Source organism: Colius striatus, chromosome 2 (assembly GCF_028858725.1).
Source record: "Colius striatus isolate bColStr4 chromosome 2, bColStr4.1.hap1, whole genome shotgun sequence".
Classification (NCBI taxonomy): Eukaryota; Metazoa; Chordata; class Aves; order Coliiformes; family Coliidae; genus Colius; species Colius striatus.
In genome coordinates, this window is record NC_084760.1 from 108,553,866 (window position 1) to 108,570,232 (window position 16,367).

General features: G+C 37.4%; 1 protein-coding gene across 3 annotated transcripts in view; it reads left to right on the plus strand.

Moving 5' to 3' along the window:
- The window catches only part of ARID1B (AT-rich interaction domain 1B), a 333,941-nt gene that overhangs the window by 24,622 nt on the left and 292,952 nt on the right, over positions 1 to 16,367 (plus strand). For all 3 annotated transcript variants that reach the window (XM_061989024.1, XM_061989022.1, XM_061989023.1), the window contains exon 3: positions 8,027 to 8,221. In XM_061989024.1, coding sequence (XP_061845008.1) covers positions 8,027 to 8,221 — 195 coding nt within the window. The remainder of the gene's footprint in view (positions 1 to 8,026; positions 8,222 to 16,367) is intronic.

Genomic DNA, 16,367 nt, shown 5'->3' on the forward strand with positions numbered 1-16,367 from the left:
TTTTCAGGGCTTTCTGCATTTTTCCCCTCCTACTCCAGTAGTTCTCTGCAAAAAAGCCTTCCTGTGGAGCCCCGTTCTTTCTATTTGAGTCTGCTCTCTGCTCCTTGCCTGGCACTATTTTTAGCACATCTTTTTTTGTCCAGCTAACCCTGTGTTTGTGTAAGAGCTGTACAAAGTAGGTAAGGGTGTGTTTTTTTTCTTTTTCCAAGTTCCAGATGGCAACCATGCACAGTGAGTGAAGGTGTTTACTTGTCTAGGAAGCTGAGAACCTCATTGCCAGACAAAATAGAACTGATATTCTAGGTGGGGCTTTTTTTAACTTAGTTAACTTTAACTTTTCTGGGTTTATGAATGGATTTTCTCTTCCTTGTTGAGCCATAGTGTTGACTACTGAGGAGGCCTTAAGGCCATGAGACATCCTTTGGTGAATCTAGTCTGAGAACTTTAAGATACTGTTTTCCCTCGCTGCTTGTCTTGCTCTCCTGCTGTGGTTACTATTTCAGTAGCAGGAGTGTCAGACTGAGAACTCTGCCTATGTCTCACATGCTTCAGTATTGGTGATACAAGGTGTTGTACTGGTGCAAAATCACACTACACTGACAGAATTTTAAGTTTGAGATGATCTTTCAAGGTCTCTCTTAACCCTTAAGAATCTGTGATTCTGTGACTGTAGATGGAAGTAGCTAAAGCAAGGTCAAGATCTGTCACCAAGTAGAATAAGCAGCTGGAATCTGTGACGTGTTGTATGGTTGCAGATAGGCTTACTAGAAGATGTCTGTAAGAACCTCCAAATTCTGCTGCAGTAGAAATTACTGCTAGCTTGCTGAGAAGCGCTTTTGCTGGGAGAGTAGAGCTTCTGCATGCCCGAAGAAAGGTGTTCATCTCTGTATGGAGCATTCGAGTAGGAGAGAACAAATATAAAGACAGGAAGGTAATTCATGAGTACTCCTGGAAGGAGTTTGGAATTAGGAAAGTGAGTTACAGAATAAGGGTGAGTGCTCAAGTGTGATGAGGACAGATGACATACTTTCAGTTAACTTCAGAGTAATCAAGGTATTACCTGGATGTCAGTACTTGGCAGTGTCAAAGGCAACTGGAAGTGCAGCAGTTCTGAGCACTATGGCCATGCGAACTTGTCAGAAACAGTATTGTTTTGGCTTTCAGGTGTGAAAAATATATATAATTGCTTTTTGATGTTGTCTTAACCTTTGCATGCACTCATAGTGGCAACCAAAGAGGTTAGTTGTGTAGACTTCATTAAGAACAGGTTTATTTTCTTTGCTATGTTTGTTGTGATTTATTCTTTCATCAGTCATTTAGGTTTATCTATACAAAATAATAACTAGAGAATGGCTGACTCGCTGACCTTCCAGTTTCAGATTGTGTTAGAGACCTCAGAAGAAAGCTGGAAAACAGGCATACATGCATCCTCTTCCCCCACCCCACAGAGATGCTTGCTTGTATAGTGATTTGCAAATGTTCTAGTAGAGTAGTAGTTTAATTTTGGTGATCATAACTTTGATTTTTCTCTCATTCACCTTTTTAATGATTTACTTTCTGTTTTGAGTGGGAAATTTTCTCTCTGATGTTTCCCTGCAGCTGAAAACAGACAGTGTGCAGAGCCTTTAAGACAAGGAAAATTGCTATTTTGCTTAAATCTCTGCTTGTATATGCTTCCTCATTCACTGGATTTTCCTTCATTATAGGCTTATGTTGATCTTGGCACTTTGCTTTTGCTTATTCCTTGTTGTGTTCAAGCAACTAACTTAATTTAAATTTTAGTAAAGTACAGACAGTAGACTTCCTATTAAAAAAGAAAGGAAGCATGCTTGCCAGTAACCTCTCAGATTTTAATAGTGAGTCAGAATTTAATGCTGTACATCAGTACTTTTTTAATAGTCGTTTGCATCTTTCTTAAGTGGATATTTAAAACACACATAACGAGTTGTGTTTTGAGACTCACGCTTTTGTCGTGTAAAAACATTGGCTAAGGAGTCCTTGTACATGTTCATACAAATGATTGCATTATCTAGGAATGGATTATCTTTCCCCCAGTTGTGTCCTCATGCCAGCTGTGTCATTGTATTATAGTGAATACTTGTGATTATCTCTAGCGATAAATTTTTAACTTGGTGCCTGACCTAGAGCTGAGAGCTCCATGCCCATCTTTCTTGGAATATCGGTAACTGATTGTCAGCTGTCTTTATTATGAGGTTTCAAGGCTTTGGTATTAATAAAGAGGCTTTTTTTTTTAATAAGGAGACAAAAGCTTTGGCTGCAGATCAATGAATAAACAAAGAGTTATTGTATTCAGTAGCTCTAGGAGTTTGAGGGCAAGCCTAGTTGAGAGTGTTGAGTTCATGTTTTGTTATAAGTGCAAATGATGTAGCATTAGTTGTTGGGATGCGCTGTGGATTATAGTCCATTTAAATTGCAATGCTTGCTGTTGTCAGCCAAACCATTTTTTTGGTTTTTTGTTTAGACAAACATAAAAGCACACTTTTACTTGAAAAGTAGCTCTGTCCGCCTTGTCTCACTGTGACCTTTGTAAAGTGTCTCCTCCCTGCCTCGAGACTTCAGTGGTAGGGTTCTTTGTGAGGTCTTTAAATGGATAAGTTGTGTTTTGTAACTGTGACCGGTGGTGTTTTTATTTGAATGACATTTATGAACACAGACTTTATTGTTAGAAGTGAAACGTTCATTGATAACTTAATAATGTGTATATACATATATAATGCATACATGACATGAGTAACGTCCCAAAAGGAAGAGCTGATACATCTTGGTCAGAGTGCTGCTCAAGTTAATCTTCTGCATACCTTGGCTCAGATCTCAGTGGAGACAAAGTATCTGGGAGTACGCTGGTAAAGTTATGAGAGAGAATGGTATAGTTTTTCTTCTCTCACTTCAGAAAAGGTAAAATTGAATCTCTGGGTACTTCAATGTGAAGTGACTTCTTTGATTGTTACAGTTAGAAGGAGAACAGAAGTGGTGGTGATACTGAGTTCACAAGTGGGTGTAGAATATTAATTTTGCCACTTCTGCTTATAGCAGGAATGCAGAGTTTCTGTAGTATTTTACATGAAAGACTAAGAAAAGGAGCAGAAAAATGTCAGTTACTGTTTGTAGGAAGTGTAGGCTTTTCTGTGTCCTACCTTTAATGGCTGGACTGTCAGTCTAAAGACTAGGAATGAAACCTCGGCCAGATTGAAATCATTACCAAACCTGCCGTTGGGTGTTTTAATGCGCTCACAAGGCACATAATAAGCGAAGACTCTTATGAAATGCTCTGTTCTTACAAAACATGATAATGCATGTGCAAATGAATCTGATACTGACATAAGACAGGCACTATAATAAACGAGTTATAAGTTACAATATTACTGTGGACTGAAGCAAAGAACAAGACTGGGGTATTTTGAGGAACTGCAGATGTACACAAAGTTTAAATGAAATGCAGCAAGTTGAAGAGGAGGTGTGGAATCAGAAGCAAAAGGCACAATACATTTAGGCTTTCTGGCAGAATATGGCAGTAACAAATAGCATGAGCAAACACTAGCTAAATTGGTTAAAAGGTAGTGTGTATATTGGGAAAAAATTGGAGCCTCTGTGAAGGAAGAGAAACATGGATATTGATGTCTGCAATGACCCTAAAGTAAAATTTTAAAAGTAGTTAAAACTTTGCAGTACAGCATGTAATAGAACTAAGCAAAGGCACAGAAGATATGAAGATACACACATCATCCATTCATGGTCATACGTACCCACTGGATTTTAGAAGAATGCTATGCAGTTACAGCAATGCAGTCATTTTTGGTAAATGTTAGAGAGCAGGTTTGGAGGGATTGGTTGTTGATCCCTGCAATAGGAAGAGGCTGGTACTCGTCATAATCATCATGCCACCCAAAAGTTGTCTCTGAAAACTGTTGGAACCAATGTTAAAGGAAATATTTGAACTTAAGAAATGTTAAAAGAACATTGAGATAATATTGTAAGATATATTTCTTGACTAGCAGCTCTTTCTAAATAACTTTTCAAAATGTTGTGGTTGAAAGACGAAAAATGAAACTCAAAGTTTAAAAGAATGCTAAAACTGAAAACTGTGTAAACGTTAAATTTGGAAAAAGTTATAATTTTTTACCTTCACTGTATGGGGGACACTGCTTGATGAGCAGCTGTTTTTTCTGTCTATTAAGTGTATGGTGTCAGGTTGTTCTCACCATACACTGTTCAAAGGCAAAATTTGTTCCTTTGTTAGAGAGTTTTTGATGGTATTGATCACAGTCTTATTAAATTCTAAAATCACTTCTCTGATGAAGAGACTATTTTTGTTTTTTCATTTTTACAGGTGCAAAATTTGTAGGAGGTTTGAATGGACTGTAGGTTAATGTTACCGTGAAACATAAAGCTTCTGAAAACACTTTCAAAACACATCTCTCATTGAATTAAAAAGTAGTTGCACTTGTAGATAATGTAACATTTCTTGCAATATAAATCCCATGATTTCAAGTCAGAAAATGAGAGATGCATTAAACTGGTAGATTTTGATATTTTTGGTTTTTTGTTTTGGTGAAAAACTGTGGCAAATGCAGGAGTAGATGCCTGAGCAGCATACAGCTGACTTAATGGTAAGACCATCTTCTGCTTTGTTCACTACCCACATGGTAAGTGAACCATTCAGTCCTGCAGCACATAATAGCCTCTTTGCTGCACTGTTCTTGACTGATCCCTGGAGCAGGCTTATCCTCTGCCGGTGAGGACAGAAGTGTGACCCCGTGTTTAAAGACTGATACAGTTATTTCTGTGAAAGAGACACATTTAATGTTGCAAGGGCAAATGTAATCCCAACAGCTCATAACTCCTGAAATAATAAAGTTTCTTAAACCTGGGGAAGAGGTAGCTATTTGGTTTTGTTTTGCCTTGAAGAAATATGTTGACAGCTAGTTGACTCACTGGTAGATGTTTTCACCATTAGTTGTGCTGCACAGATGGTTGGGATCTGATCTGATGGGAGTCAGGAATAGCAGTGGTGAGTTGCCACCATCTCTAGGGACCAGCCAGTGCATGGGACTGAGATGTGATTTCTCACTGGGTCTGTCTTCTCCAATCCTAAAGAGTATCAGAGTTCTACTTTTTGTTCTTTCCCAAGACCTTGAGGTGAGGAAGAAAGAAGTGTCACTGACATGATGGGTCTCTCCAGGTTGTCCCAGTAATGTACCTGGGCATATTTACTGCTCTCAGCCTAGCTCTTGTGTATTCAGTATCTCCACCTTTCTGAAGTGGAGGGATTTCTCCCGAGGGAGAGAGGAGCAGCTCACCTGGAGAGGACAAGAAGCAAAGAGACAGCAGGACTATTTGGCCTATATCCATGTCACCTCCTGACCTAATTTCTGCCTCTTCCCTTCAATTTGTCCTGCCCCACTTATGTCTCCACTGCTTTTTTTAATCCATTGTCCCTCTTTCTCTGGCAAATTTGAGGCTGCCTCCGTATACCACGTAACTCTTCTGATGATGTCTGGCTGTGGTGCTTTTGTGTTCCTCATGGTCTGGTGATATTCAGGTGCTTGCTCTTGACAGGGTTGCACACATTGCCATTTCCAAACATCCAACGTCACCCTGGCAAATTAAAATTCTCTGCCCCAAAGCATGGTATTCAAGAGGTTTTTAAAATGTTTTATGTAAGAACATAAACGATGTATTTTTCTGTGACCTCATTCTAAGACATAACTGAACTGTTTCTGCTGAATTTTCCAGAAAGTTTAAGCCTTAGGCATACATATGGCCTGGAAAATTTCAGCCTAAATGCTTGAAGTTTGGCAAAGTTTATATGCACCTGAAAGTAGTCTTAATAATGGAAAGTGTCAGACTTTTAACTGTGTAGCTGTCTGCATTGTTTATAATGATACTTAGGTATTGGATGCAGAGCAGAAAATACTGCACTCAAATTAAAACTGAGTTTGAGTAAATATTATTGGGGTTGAGACCTGGAAATAATACCCTGAAACAGAAGAGTGTGTCAAGGAACAGGCTCCATGGGAATCTTGTGAAAGTGAAGACTTGCTTTGAACAAGGATTTATATTTGGAAAGATGAATATGACAGGTGATGCACAGAATGAACATTAAGACACAGAAATAAACATAGATGAAGTGTCTTGGTCTATAGGAGGAAATTTTAAGTTGTCTCCTGAGATCCTGTATGAAGGAATATCTAGTGTATCTGCTGAACCTTTGTATTTGTTTTTAGTTAAAAGTGTGGTGAGAGTGCATGATGGCCTAAATAAAAATAATATGTTGTTATGGGTCAGGTGGCCTGAAGTGGTTGGGGAACCACTGATTTTGAAAAGTGGGAAATATAAGTAGTAAATTACCCAGAGACGTGTAGTGATGAAAAATAGAAACTTCTAATCTGGCCCCGAAGAAGACAAATGATGAAGGTGCAAATTGCTGAGTCATACTTGCCCAAAGTTAGAAGCAATTTACTGTTAGCAAAACAGAGCAGTCCTCAGCTGAAGTGACTAGAGGTGTTGTGTGAGCAGGAGGTTATCATTTCTGCCTCCTCAGGTGTACTGTGTCCACATTTGGAATACTTTATATGCCTTGGATGACATTCCTCGCAAATTGCTATTGGTAAAGCTGGAGAGAGCCAGGGAAAAAGTGAGGCTGTTTGATTTTATTTGCTTGCAGGAAGGAAAGAGTGAGAACAATGTCCAGTGTTAGTTAAACAGTGGCTACTTGGGATAGCACATTTTTTGTGTGTGTAGGGGAAAAAAAGCCATAGTGTGTTAATAGTACAAACACCAATGATGAGAAGAAATAGGGATGAGAGGGGGAAAATGTAATTTATTGTAGCAATAACTACTAGAAATAACTACTACATCAGAATATAATAACCCAAAAGGAGTTGTAGAAGCCATGTTACATAGAGGCCTTTAAAATGAAACTGATCAACAGTACACTCTAGGAAAGCATGTACAGAATGTGGTACCAGAAGGAATCCTGCTCCTGATGGGGGGGAGGGTGGACTGACTGTCAAAATTAGTAGTTCGTTTTCCTAGGGAAGGGTGAAGGAGCTGGATATGTCTGTCTTTTGTGAAGACAAGACTATGATAAGGTTTTTAAAAGCCTTTTTTTTTGCCCCTTTCTTCCCTGAATATCACTGACACTCAGGAATTTTAAAAAAATGGATGTCATATTAACAATACAGGGCTGCGCTTGATGAAGTATGATATTTTTTCTGGTTCAGTTAGTCCTCAGTAATAAAACATGAGAGTAATACCACACAATGGTTGACACCTGTCCTGAAACTGTTATACTGCTTGGTAAGTGCTGCCAAAAAGTCTAAAAATAAATCTTCCCTCCTTTTTCTCTCCCCTCACTCGTCATCAGTGATTGCAGTTTGGATTTTCTGAGGTCTATTAAGGAGCCAAATACGCTTTCATATGAAATGTGGGCTATGACTTGCCTTTTTATCTGGAAACTTACTAATGCATTCAGTAGCAATATGAAGGCGCTGAAATATAACATTTTGTATGTATTGCACTTCTTGGAAACTTTTCTTTACACTTTTCCTTTTTTTTTTTTCAAGATAAGACACATTTTCTTAAGGTTAAATGGTTTGTCCACTATTTGTGCCTGTCTTGATAGACAAGATTTTATTTATGTTTAAACATTAAAGGCAGTGATGCTAATCAGTTTACAACAGTATACTTAATTATTTCTTCATCGGAAATTTACAGGGTAGTTTTTCTGCATTTTCTGTAGGCAAGAGACAACTGTAAGTTTCAGTGAAAAATTTACTTACTTTTTGTCTTCTTAGATGCATTGGAACTTTCAAGCTCACCATTCAAAGACTCATCTAAGTAATGTGAGACCCAGAGTGTGGTATTTAACGTTTTATGTCAAGCCAATGTTTGATGTATAAAGCACTGAGGAAACACATGTGTAGTTTGCCCACAGTATTCATGACTATTCTGGCCTTTTTCTTTCCCTGTCTTAAAGTGTACTTTTGCTTGTGTTTGACAACAGGGCAGTCCAATGGATCCAATGGTCATGAAGAGACCTCAGCTGTACGGCTTGCCCAATAATCCTCACTCTCAGGCACAGCAGAGCAGCCCCTACCCTGGGCAGTCCTACGGCCCTCCAGGCGCCCAGCGCTACCCCGTGGGAATGCAGGGCCGGGCCCCAGCAGCCATGGGAGGAATGCAGTATCCACAGCAACAGGTTTGTGGAGGATTTTTTTGTGTTGCTTTGGTTTCCCTTCTGCCTCTCCTCTTCCTTTCTGTCGTGGTGGTAATACAGGAGGAAAAAAAAATATCATAAATGAGCGTTCCTCCTGCAGAAGGAGGGTGAAGGATTGTTGTTAAAGCAAATCTGTTGACAGCATGAATGTTATCTGAAATCCTGTCAAACACTATCAGTCCCTCTTTTCTTTTCTTTTCTTTTCTTTTCTTTTCTTTTCTTTTCTTTTCTTTTCTTTTCTTTTCTTTTCTTTTCTTTTCTTTTCTTTTCTTTTCTTTTCTTTTCTTTTCTTTTCTTTTCTTTTCTTTTCTTTTCTTTTCTTTTCTTTTCTTTTCTTTTCTTTTCTTTTCTTTTCTTTTCTTTTCTTTTCTTTTCTTTTCTTTTCTTTTCTTTTCTTTTCTTTTCTTTTCTTTTCTTTTCTTTTCTTTTCTTTTCTTTTCTTTTCTTTTCTTTTCTTTTCTTCATTATTTAGCCTTGTATTTTTGTTGTTGTTGTGTTTTTTAAATCTCTGGCTTAGATATTTGAAATGTAAGATGAAAACCTAGAGCTGACATCAGAGCAGGAAGACCAGTATTGTCCAGTGCATACACAAATGTTATGTATTTGTATCAGATGTTTGTTGTTGCGTTCTGAGTTTTTTCTCTCTTCTTTCGACAGAAACCTGTAGTTTTTCCTATTTTTTTTTCTTTACCAAGTCTTTAAAGCCAGAATATTGTTTTTTAATATCAAAAGACATAGAAATGTAAGAACCTCCTTTTATCTACTTGAATGTCATTGCTGATGGCGACCTTTTCTGCCTTTTTCCGTGCCTTTAAAGTTCAATTCCAATGTTCATACTGTATATTCAGGGAGATACAGTAGTTTTCTAGAGGGGGAATGAACCAAGGTTATCAAGAAGTTATTCGAATTTAAAAAAATAAATTAGGAACATGAGTGTAGGCAATGGGAGCTTTTTCATGAGCACAGTGGTGTAATAATTATCAATGGGAAAGAACATTTGTTTTCTGCAACTGACTAGTTGCAGATTAGCTTTATTTTATGTCATTTGTTATTAAATGTAAAGAAGAAAAGAGAATTTGGAACTGCCTCAAAGACAGGTGCCTGGGTAATTTTTACTGTCATCCATTCACCAGGATAGGATGTCGGGACAGTTAATGAAATAGCAGTTTCAAACATAGCTGAGTGGATTGTGCTGTTATCAGCAGTCTTCATTTTTCTTCTTTTCTGTTGTTAAGTAGATACTTACTTATAAGGAAGGGACTGTTTAGTTTAGAAACATCAAACAATGTATTTGGTTGATAGATTTCGAGAGCAGAGCATTTTGTCGGTTGTAAAAGGAGGAGAAATTGAAAAAAGGAGGCTTTATTTTTCTCTCTGTAGCTGTATCCAAAATGAAGTTATTAAACCATATTTTTAATTTTAAAATGAATTATTCTACGTTATGTGGAGATGAGTGGTGAATTTTCACTTCATTTGCTAATTGCTTGATAATTGTAAATTACCCGTCAGCAGGCAGTGACCTGGCACAGCGATTGGCTGCCGGCCCTATCCGTCTTCTCACAGCATTAATGTAATTGGCTGAGCAGCAGCACAGATCTGAGCACTAATGCTCTTTGGGGAAAAAGTGAGAGGATAATTATGACATTGAATTTTTATTGAACGGACATCACCACCTAGGCATGATTTTGTTTTGGACAGCCTCCAAAGCTTCGTGTGTTTGGTTTGTGAACCTCTAATGATCTGAATCCAGTTCTTTTCATATTGCTCATATATTACCACCTTTCTACAAAGGATTAAAATGCAGGAATGCAGGTTTGTAAATTGAATTGCCAACTTACCAGCTGAGTGGTAAGTTGTCTTTGGCACAGGATGCCACATTTTGATTCCTGGCTGGAGTTTTACTCCTGTGACATGAATATTAAATAAGGAGAGCCTAGCTACACTTGTTAAAATTTGCTGTGTAGCATTACACTTTCTTCTAGATATAATATATATATATAAATGAAATAAATAATATTGACAGAAGTTTCAGAAGATGAATCTCAGCACTTTCTGGAAATTTGAGTCCTTTACAGTGTCACATTGAATCTGTCAAAAGCACAAGCCACTTCTGAAAACTTGATCAGTTAAAAAATTCTGGGCCTTATGCAATGCTCAGATTTAAGTGTTGTGCAGAGAGAGCATTGGGCAGATGGACTGTGAGGGTGAAAGTGCTACACTGTAGGACGAGTAGGAAACATAAATGGGAGAGGTTGTTCTCACTGTTAAGTTATACTCTGCCGTTGCGCAAAGATAGCCAAGGGCGTCAGTTCTGTTCCTTGGATGAAACGACCAGGCAGACTGAAGATTTTTGAATTTTGAAGAAGGCCTTGAGATGTTAAGTCTGGCTCTCTGTCAGTGAGTGTTGTGGCTTGAGGTTAGAACTATGGCACTTGACAGATTCTAACTTGCAGGCTCTGCTGCTGGATGCTGCAAATGAAGAAATAAAGATGAAAAACAACACCCTAAAGATCCTGCTAAAATTAATGGAAATGGTAAAACTGAAGATAATTGCCTAGATGTAGGTAGCTGATCTATGTCATATTGCAGCAGAGAATACTGTGTTCCGGACTGCAGCCCAGAGGTGGAAGAGCTTGCTTGTGGGAAGGGAGGCCTCTGGCATAAGCAGTAGAGATTAAAGAGGGTGAAAAAGATGAAAAGTTTTCAGCTGCAGTCATTCAGCATATCTGCAGCATGGGTGTCAGGCATAGTCTGCTGACCTGTTAAGGTAGCGTCTAATGTAAAGCTGCAGACTTTCTCTTAAAACTGCTGTTTGGTCTGGCATGCTTGATGCCAAACAGGAAGGTGCTGGTAAAACCCCAAATATTCTTAACATGCTGTGTGGAAATCACAGGATGTTAAATATGGGAAAGTATGGGATGTGTTCTGTGACATGACTGCAAAGGGATGCTGTGAAGTGAGAAACCAGATCTGCTAAGCGTTTGAGCTTAGAACTCATTTCTCAGGAATTATCAATAATGAGCCTCAGAGCAAAACACCAAGCCTTATATAAGGGGCAAAATTTGAAATGCAGACGGTCTTTTTGCATGACTCACTAAAGATAAAGGCATTGAGATATATATGTATGCATGTAGGAAAGAGAGGTAAAACTGATGAAGCTCGTGGTAATCCAGGGTTTTCTCTCCTCCAATGCTTGACAACAGAGATCCAGATTTATCATGTGGATATGGATGATGGCTTGTTGCGACAAACTTGTTGTCAAACTTCTAAGGGCATGTCCAGTTAACCCAGCGTGAGTCTAATAAATATATAAAGCATTTGAACTGATTTGGGTAAAATTGTCTTAATGGTGTAGGAGATTGAAAATCAAATTATTCTGCACCTGTATATAAAGGGAAGTATAAAAAAGGAAAGTGTTACTAAAAGAGTCATATACTTAATTTATAGGATTGCAGACTTGACAGCTTATGTCTCTTTTGTCAGTATGCATAAATATTTATGGTGAATTAATTACTTACAAAGAGACTTTTATGTTGTTAGGAAACTTTTGGATATTCATCTCTTTCCTACCCTCTTACAGGGGGAGAGGAGGGGAAGGAGACAAGGGAAAACGGGGAGCAAGTTGACCTGTGCCTGTGTTGTTACTTTTCAACTTGATTGAAATGCAAGTTGCAACAAAGCCAGTGTTTGCATCCCATGGTTTTATAATGTTGGTCTTGCATGTGAATTTTAATATTGTTATCTTGTCATCTCTTGTAGTCTGTCTCCTGGCTTGCATGGGATGAATGTAATTTTAGGATTCTTAGCACTCCCTATCCAGTACTTTGGGGGAGATTGCAGTATATAAAGACAAGAGGCAGAAAAAACGTGCTTTCAGGTTTAACTTTGTTTCTAATCTCTTAGATATTTCTTGGAATTATTAAGAGCTAACATCAAAATTGAAAATCCTAATGTGCAAGGATACTTAGTTCCTGCAAACTACAGGCTTAATTTTGCAATACATTTCACTACAGTGTAAGTAATAAGATCTGATTCTAAAGATTTCCGTTTCATTTAACTTCTTTTTCTCCCCTCACTCCTTTTGGACTTCAAACAAGCAAGTGATGATGCCCTAATCAGTTTCTGGCTTTGTTTAGACTACACTGGCAAAATGTTTCTGTACTGTAGTTCTGATGCTGTAGGAAAACCTTCTGGTACTTTGTAAAAACATTTTTGCTGCAATTAAAAATACCTCAGAGTACCTATTAAAATAAGTTTTCTCTGCCGTTGTCTAATGGTGTTGCTTTTTCATGTTAATAGTATGTAATACTTTATTTTGTGCCGACTTTCATTATATGTAAAAATCACCTCCCTGAAATACCCATGTATAGGTTTTCAAAGTTTTCAGAAAAGTCTGAAGGCTTGGTTTTATGAATACATTTGAAAAAATTGAATGGTGTGATGTGCCTATTTAGTCAGATGATCATTGCCTAATTGATTTTTTTTTTAGGATGCATTAAAATTCCATGTCTGCTTGATGGACTGGAACAACAACTTATTGTGTAAATATGATCATGTTGCTATGATGCATAGTAAATTCTTTATGAAAGTTAGTTTCATGGATATGTACAATAGTCATTCCTAATAGCTGTTTAAAATTGAGAATTTCAGTACTCTGTTTCCATACTGACTGTGCAGTTCTCTTACTGCAAGCAGGCTCAAGGCACTATGCCAGTTACACCGGTCTGTTCTTTCCGTCCTTTTTTCTCTAGACACACTATAGATGAGAGAGTACTAATAACTCGTCCCTTTAACATTTTTGATTTCTGCTCATCGGGAATGTAAAAAAAATACACGTTGTCAGTGTACTTATACCTTTTTAAGAGTGGAACTATAAATATATGGAGAATTATTTTTTCGTTCTTTAACGTACAGATTATTTTAAGGATTAAAGAAACTGAGCTGTGCTTTTTTATTAAAGTCTTATGTGGCAGATTTCAAGTTAGAGTAACTTCTTTTTAAAGGGGCAGAGAAGTTGCAAAACCTTTGGGAGTATGCAGCAAGGATTTATTGTAATGGAAACTGCAAGTCAACCAGAACTATAGAAGCACCAACGTGATTACCTCATTTAGGAAGGGGTTTACATTGGTCATATTGGGTAATGTCCCGGATTTGAAAGGTTGAATTTATGCCAAGGAAATCAATTGGCTCTTGGTTTGGCGGGTAGGGTTTTAAAGCTAGCAAATACAAATGTGTTTACCACTGGATGTCTGGTTATGTACGTGTTACTTTCTGAAATAATTTAAGTTCTGGAAGACTGAAGAGTGGCAAGAAAGTGAGGCTTTCTGCCATGTTCTGCTCTGAACCACTAACTTAAAATGCAGTGCATACATACAGCGAATACTAGTCAAGTGATGCATTTCTTGTCTTCTATGTGTGTAATTGCCCTCACCAGCTAGAGAATAGTGAACAGATTGCAGTTTTTTGTGTTCCTAAGCAGCTTTTAGCACAGTTGATATTAGCATTGGTTAAGGGAGCAGACACAGAAAATAGGCAGCGTTTTTATTTCTTAGCAGACACAGAAAATAAGCAGCGTTTTGATTTCTTAGCCTATTTATTTTGCAAGAACAGAGAATGAATCAATATGATTGAATCTCAGAAACAACCAGCAGAGGACAAAACATTGAGATGTGTTGCTTTTTCTTAAAGATTGATAGACGCATTTCGTATACACACGTGAAACACCTTTGATCAGCGTGTGCTTCAGAAGTATGTTTTTTCCAGATTTTTGTTTGATTTGCTTTAGATTTTTTGGGGGATTGTTTTTTGTTTTGTTGTATTTGTGTTTTATTTTGTGTGTGTTTGTTTTGTTTATTTTGTTTTGCTTTTTTTTCCCCCCTCTGGGCATTTGTTTGAAGCTCTCACTAGTAGATTAAGGACTCTTTTTAGTAATTCCTGAAAAGCAGAAAGGTTGAAACTCTTGAAGGTTAATATTTTTGCAACTTCCTCTTCTATTAAAACACATAAATACTTTGAATTCAAATAATTCCTTGGTAAAACTTTGAATGATGTGTCTGCTGTCCTGGTGAACTGCTATAAACTCGCAGACAAAAAAAATAAAAGGTAATACTTCCTGGAGAGCGTAAAGCTTGAATACTTCCTTTTAAGAATCAGAAAAAGGGATGATAAGTCACAGTTATTTGTCTTCCTTGTAAGGTCCTCTTTAAGAATGGATCTTTAGATGGTCAAGTGTTAATAATTGCAAAGAAAAGTTGCTGCTTTTTGTCATGTAAAAAAAAAAAGGAATTTTTCAACTTCAGATTTAGGAAAATGCTAAATACTTTGTTTGTGCAGACTGTAGGAAAATGTTTAGCATGATTCTTTCTTTTTGGTATACTAAGCCTCATTGACTAAATTGAAAAAAGGCCACTACTTCAGTTCATGGCAGGATAAGGCTTTATATTGTATTGTCTCCTTTAGAATTATCCCTTCTATTGAATGTAATTCACTCTATAGAGGGAGGTGAGCACAGATTACAGATAATCGTGGAATCAAATTTGACATAAGTTTGGGGTCTTTATGGTAGCTTAGCTCTTCATCTTAATACTGGTCATCTGAGATTGTTTACCAAAGAAAATCCCTAAAGTAGTGGGATTTCATTATTATGGTAAATAGAAACATTTCAGTAGCTTCTATCATTTCTTTGAAACTGTACAGAAAAAATGTAGGTTGAAAAGGAGAAAGAACTGATCCTCCAGCTGATGAGAGACAGCTTGGAAATGAGACAAGGTCAACATTTTTATCTGTTCAATTAGCATGTACTGATGTTCTGTAAATGCTAATTTTTACATCCATTCTGGAGTAAATGGCAGTCTACATTTGTATAGAAAGCATGTAAGAATCATCAATGTACTATGCCAAATAAAATGTATTTTTGTTACTGCTAAATGATTGTACTTCAGTTGGAATGTTTAATAGCTGTAATCACATTTGATATTCTGCTTGGAAGTAGGGGCATGAGAGAGGAAAACATGCAAAACCTGTGTATTGATGTTCTGTAAAAGGTTGCTGTTAAGGTAGCAGCAGTTATTTTGTTGTCGAGAAGTTGGTTTGCTAGCAGTATGAGCTGTCAGTCCATACTGAAGTTTGGCAAGTAATAGATTTTGCTGAACAGAGAAGTGGAGAACAGAGGGCCGTTTTCTACTTTGCTAGGAAGATACAAAATCATTTACTTATGAACAACTCATTTTACATGGCAGCAGGAGACATAAGTTTATTTACCTTTGAAGTAAACTAAGCATCTTGCTTTAAGAAAAGGCTGCTGCATTACTCCGTTCAACAGCTGCCATATAATGTCTGTGCCAGGAGGGTTTTAAAAGTGTAGATATAGAATAATTAACTGCTATTCCTAATGTAGTCATAGTAGTTTTCTGTTCATGATATTCGTGAAAGAATAATTGACACTGCAAACTACTGAAATGACCTCTAGACATGTCATGTGCACACATGTTAAGATTTTTGGAACCATACTTTGTGTAATGGCCTTGGGGGAAGCAAGGGAGGCTACAGAGTTTTGTTGGGTTTTTTCTTTTTTTTTTAATAGGGGGTGTGTTTCCCACAGCTGAAAATAGGGTTGAAGATAAGAAGGTGAAACCTGCCTGCAATCAGTGGGAAATTTGCTGTGACTTCTGTGAAGTTATGATTACTCTTGGGGGTTACATTGTTGGGGTTGGATGACTTGTCTTTAGCTGATACCAGCATAGGCAGAATCAGCCCTGTAAGTCAATTGAAGAGAATTTCAGAATGAGACAGGTCAGTACCCTTCACTTCTGTGACCCTGGGACAGTAAGGTAGCTTTCTTCTTGGAACAATAGACCTTTCAAGAAATAGCTGATGTTTCAGTAGCTCAAGATTAGACTGTTATTGCTACCAGCAGCTTTTTCTTCTTCTTTTTTTTTTTATTTTAAAGACAGAACATCCTAAGATTTATGTTATATTCAGTTTCATCAAAAGTTAAGTAAAAATTTGTTTTACAGTAACATAGGAGTACTGCAAAAAATCAAGTGTTTTCCACACCTTTTTTACATATCCAGTCTTAAATGACATGGATATAATCAGCTTGCTCAGCAACCTGCTTTAGGTGGGTTTT